This window comes from Bubalus kerabau, chromosome 1 (assembly GCF_029407905.1).
Source record: "Bubalus kerabau isolate K-KA32 ecotype Philippines breed swamp buffalo chromosome 1, PCC_UOA_SB_1v2, whole genome shotgun sequence".
Taxonomy (NCBI): Eukaryota; Metazoa; Chordata; class Mammalia; order Artiodactyla; family Bovidae; genus Bubalus; species Bubalus kerabau.
In genome coordinates this window covers 124,872,465-124,876,974 of record NC_073624.1, presented here as the reverse complement: position 1 = coordinate 124,876,974, position 4,510 = coordinate 124,872,465, and the positions used below count along the sequence as shown (strand labels likewise).

General features: G+C 41.5%; 1 protein-coding gene across 1 annotated transcript; it reads left to right on the top strand.

The window, feature by feature from the left end:
* Positions 1-257: 257 nt before the first annotated feature.
* On the top strand, positions 258-951 carry LOC129641798 (mitochondrial import receptor subunit TOM20 homolog). The gene has a single exon (XM_055566407.1). It carries the CDS (start codon positions 258-260, stop codon positions 693-695), a length of 438 nt encoding a protein of 145 aa, XP_055422382.1. The 3' UTR covers positions 696-951.
* The last annotated feature ends 3,559 nt before the right edge of the window (positions 952-4,510 follow it).

Sequence of the window (4,510 nt, the reverse complement as noted above, 5' to 3'; positions counted from 1 at the left end):
TGCATACAGATTTCTCAAGAGGCAGGTCAGGTGGTCTGGTATTCCCATCTCTTTCAGAATTTTCCACAGTTTATTGTGATCCACACAGTCAATTAGGGAAATGCAAATCAAAAGCACAATAAAGATATCACTTCAGCTTTCCGAGTCCCTTGCTGCGGGCGTCAGGACTGAGCCTCGCACTCGGATCCGAGGCTTTGTGGTCACCGGCTTCTTTGCGGACCGCGCCGCAGTCAACCCGGCTCTGCAGCGGAGAGAAGATGATGGGCCAGAAGAGCACCATCGCCCCCAGAGTGTGCAGGGCCCTTTTCATCGGTTACTGCATTTACTTCGACCGCAAGAGACAGAGTGACCCCAATTTCAAGAACAGGCTGCGAAAACGAAGAAAGAAACAAAAGTTTGCCAAGGAGAGAGCTGGGCTTTCCAAGTTACCTGACCTTAAAGATGCTGAAGCCGTTCAGAAATTCCTTCTAGAAGAAATTCAGCTCAGTGAAGAATTACTAGCTCAAGGTGAATATGAGAAGGGTGTAGACCATCTGACAAATGTGATTGCTGTGTGTGGACAGCCACAGCAGTTACTGCAAGTGTTGCAACAAACTCTTCCACCACCAGCATTCCAGATGCTTCTGACTAAGCTCCGAACAATTAGTCAGAGAATTGTAAGTGCTCAGAGCTTGGCTGAAGATGATCTGGAATGAGAAACAAATGTCAACATAATGATCTCAATTAAAACATATTTTTAAAATCTTAACTCAGAAGATGATCGGCTCTGGGGGAGTAAGGGCAGATAAGCTTGTTATGGACTGTCCTCCACAGTGAAGTCTACCAAAGTTAATTTTTACTTTGTGTAGATCCATTTGTCTGTTTTATTTATTTTTCCCAGTGAAAAGTGTATTTTGATAGAGAGCTTTTCATTTTATAAATACACAATGAATTACTGAAAAAAAAAAAAAAGATATCACTTCAAACCTACCAGGATGACAGTGGTAAAGTAAAAAAATATATATTTGGTCTTTGCCCTTGGTTTTTGGCCTACGGTTCCTAAACTCTTTGGAATTTCTTGAGTGGTAAGAGTGTCTTTTGTTATTCAAAATGATGCCTTTTTGATCAGATCTGAATTTATGCCGATGAGGTGGCTCTTTGTGGGCCCTTCACCATGGGGACTTGTTGACAGAGGAACCAATCACATGATTAGAAAGTACACCTGTGGCGGATTCATGTTGATGTATGGCAAAACCAATACAATATTGTAAAGTAATTAGCCTCCAATTAAAATAAATAAATTTAAATTTTTTTAAAAAAAGAAAGAAATAACTTTCTAACCCTGGTCCTCTAGGAAAGGAGATAGAGTTCAAACACCAAAGGCCATTGATATAATCAGTTGTGCCTAGTCAATGAACTTTGACAAAAACACCAGAACAAAGAGGCTAAAAGAGCTCCGGACTGTGACCGTCCTGACATGCTGCGAGTGTGGCAAACCTAGAGAGGGCAGGGAAGTACTGCACCCTATTACCCCTGCCCTGTGCATCTCTTCCACTTGGCTGTTCCTTAGTTGTATCCTTTAAAATAAAACTGTCATCATAAGTATAATGGTTTCCTGAGTTCTGTGTTATTTCAGCCAATTATTGTACCTGAGGTGAGCTCATGGGAAACCCCAAATTTGTAGTCACCACAGCAGAAATGTGAGTAGTCTGGTGACCCCATTTGCAGCTGGAGTGTGAAGTGGAAGCAATCTTGTGAGACTGAGCACCTAAACCTGTGGTATCTGTGCCAACTCCAGGTACGTAGTGTCAGAATGTAACTGAATGGCAATGAAAGCAAGCGGGACTCTGTGGGGCTCTGCGTATGGAAGTGTTTCTTTGTCCTCAGTTTCTTGTTTGTAGAAAATATGTTTCATACAAACTCCATGACCTTCCCTGAGTTCCAAAGGGCAGGTTCAAACACTTGCTAATCAGGAAAGGAAGGGAATGTGGAGGGAAGAGAGGAGCAGTCAGGAAACAGTGGTACAGCTTGGGGCAGGATCCTGGCTCCCCTGGCTTTAACAAAATATTGTTAAAGACACATAACAATATTTTTAGCTGCTTTGCAGATACTGAACCCCCCACCAAATGGAACATAATAACTATTTGATGAAGCATTCTTTGTTCTAGAGAGACGGTCACACAGTTCAAAAACCTTGAAAACCACAGAAGCCCATCACGAAACCACCTGATGCCAAATGATTTATGAATTGAAGGGATGCAGTCTCTGCATGCACCCTGACCTTTATCAGCAATCCCACTCCTTGATTCTAAGACTCCTCACAAACCCCATGGATTGGGACAGTTTTGAGAGTATCACCCCGCTGTGGCCCCACTCGCCTAGCAAAGCAATAAAGTCACATCAACTACAAATTGGCACTTGCCTGTCAATTACTAACAGGCACTTGCCAAGAGCATTTTCCAGTGACTGAACAAGAATAAGGACATTTCCATCTGCCTGTGCTACTGCAGCTGCTGACCTTCAACATTCCCTGAAGGGAATTCAGTGTGGAGAGTGAGTCACTCTGTGCTCCAGGGAAACTTGTGGAATAGGTCTTTTCAGGAACTGATTTTGTGATCACAATCCTTGAATCTCCTCATATCTAGAAAAGCACTAAATCCCTTCATGGTAACATCAGCTCCTCATGACTAGGAGAAAACCTTTTGTAAAGTAAGTGTTTGATTGCATTGAACTCCCTCTTCACCAAAATCTTATATGTTGACTTTCCCCAAATGCCTCTTTGGATCAGTCTCTCAAGCTATCTGAGGTGCTGTCTCCCAGTCTGCAGTCCTCATTTTGCCCCCAATAAAACTTAACTCCCAACTCTCACATTGCACATCTTTTTAGTTGACAGCTATTCTTCCTACTTCACCCAAACTCTTTCTCTGAGATACAGTTCAGTGCCAGTGTACAGAGGCTGACTTTCAGTATCACTAAGACACCAAGTTGAAGTAAAAAAATTGATGAACTGGTTGTTGTTGCCGGGGGGCGGGTGGGGGATGTTCTGTAATGAAAAAGACAATAGAAGTGTTGGTGAGGACATGGAGAAGTTGGAGCATTTTACATCGCTGGTGGGGATGTAAACAGCGGAGCCACTTGGCAAAACAATCTGGCAGTTCCTCAAGATGTCCAACACACTTACATATAACCCAGCAGTTCTGCTCCTGGGTGTATTTCTGAGAGAAATGAAAACACAAGTCTACCAAAAACATTGTACATGAATGTTTGAGGCAGCATTATTCATAATAGCCAAAAAGTAGGAACAATCCAAGCATTCAACTGATAAAAGTAGCCTATTCATTCAATGGACTATTATTCAGCAATAAAAAGGAATGAATAACTGACATGTGTAACAACATGGATGAACCTCATAAACATTATGCACTTAAGTGAAAGAAGTCAGTTACAGAAGACCATATATTATATGATTCCATTTATATGCAGTGTCTATAGAGATAGGAAGTAGGTTAGTGGGCACCTAAGTCAGGGGATGTGGGGTGGGGGTGGGTGATGTTTGCAAACTATAAAATTAAATACAAAAGTCGATTTTTAATTTAACATTATTATTGGTAGTAAAACAATATAAATTTGGGGGATCATTTCAGCCACCACTCTTAATTTTAATTTGACGTTTATTTCTCAGCTGCCCTGAAGCTGATCAGAATTGCAGATGAAACCAACTGCTCCTTAGGAAGCTGTTTCAAGCACTATGGATCTGTCTGGATGCAAGAAGGCTTTGATAAAGACAACTGATGTTTAGGATCACCTGTGTATGTGGTCCCCTCCTGTTTGAACCATATTTGATGACTTAACAGTCTCAGAAAACTCTTTCCTGAGTAGAACAATGTTGCTTCACATCTCAGAAGTCAAAGCAGTGAGTTCCAGTAAAAACACTCTTCTCAAAGCCACTTGACATTAAATTTTCAGCTCAATTTCCTGAAGAATTATCAGAGCCATAGAATGGAGATAGTAATCATTCTCCTAGTTACCACATAAGAGGTGAGAAGGCCCACTGTTTCTACATTCACAAGCACGAGCCTGAAACCATCTCACAGTAGCTCAGCTGCTTGATGATAAAAATCTGAAGTGGGGTTAGACAGAGAAAAGGAGTGGGATAAGGTGAGCCTGGGGCACTGCTATGCTGCAATCATGTGGGAAACACAGACAAGAAACAAGAATATGGCCCATTTCATCACATTTGGCAGACATGCTTCCCATGAGTAGAAGTATATCATTTTATAAAAATGAAATGCTCTGGAAAATACAGTTCTGTAGCCTGTGTTTTTTACTTAGCAGTATGTTATGAAAATCTATTGATAGCATTTAAAAGGAGTCTGATCGTTGCAATGTATCCCTCCACATGATATCTTCATTTTACCAATCTTGCCTGGTTAGCTATTTAAGACTTCAGTTGGGTTTGGTCATTTTCTATGATAAACAAGTCTTCAGTGGAGCCCCAATATTCATGCTCCCAATGGCCCTTGCTGTCTTC

Coding starts and splice junctions, on each gene's coding strand:
- LOC129641798 (XM_055566407.1), top strand. CDS start 258: ATGATGGGCCAGAAGAGCACCATCGCCCCCAGAGTGTGCAGGGCCCTT.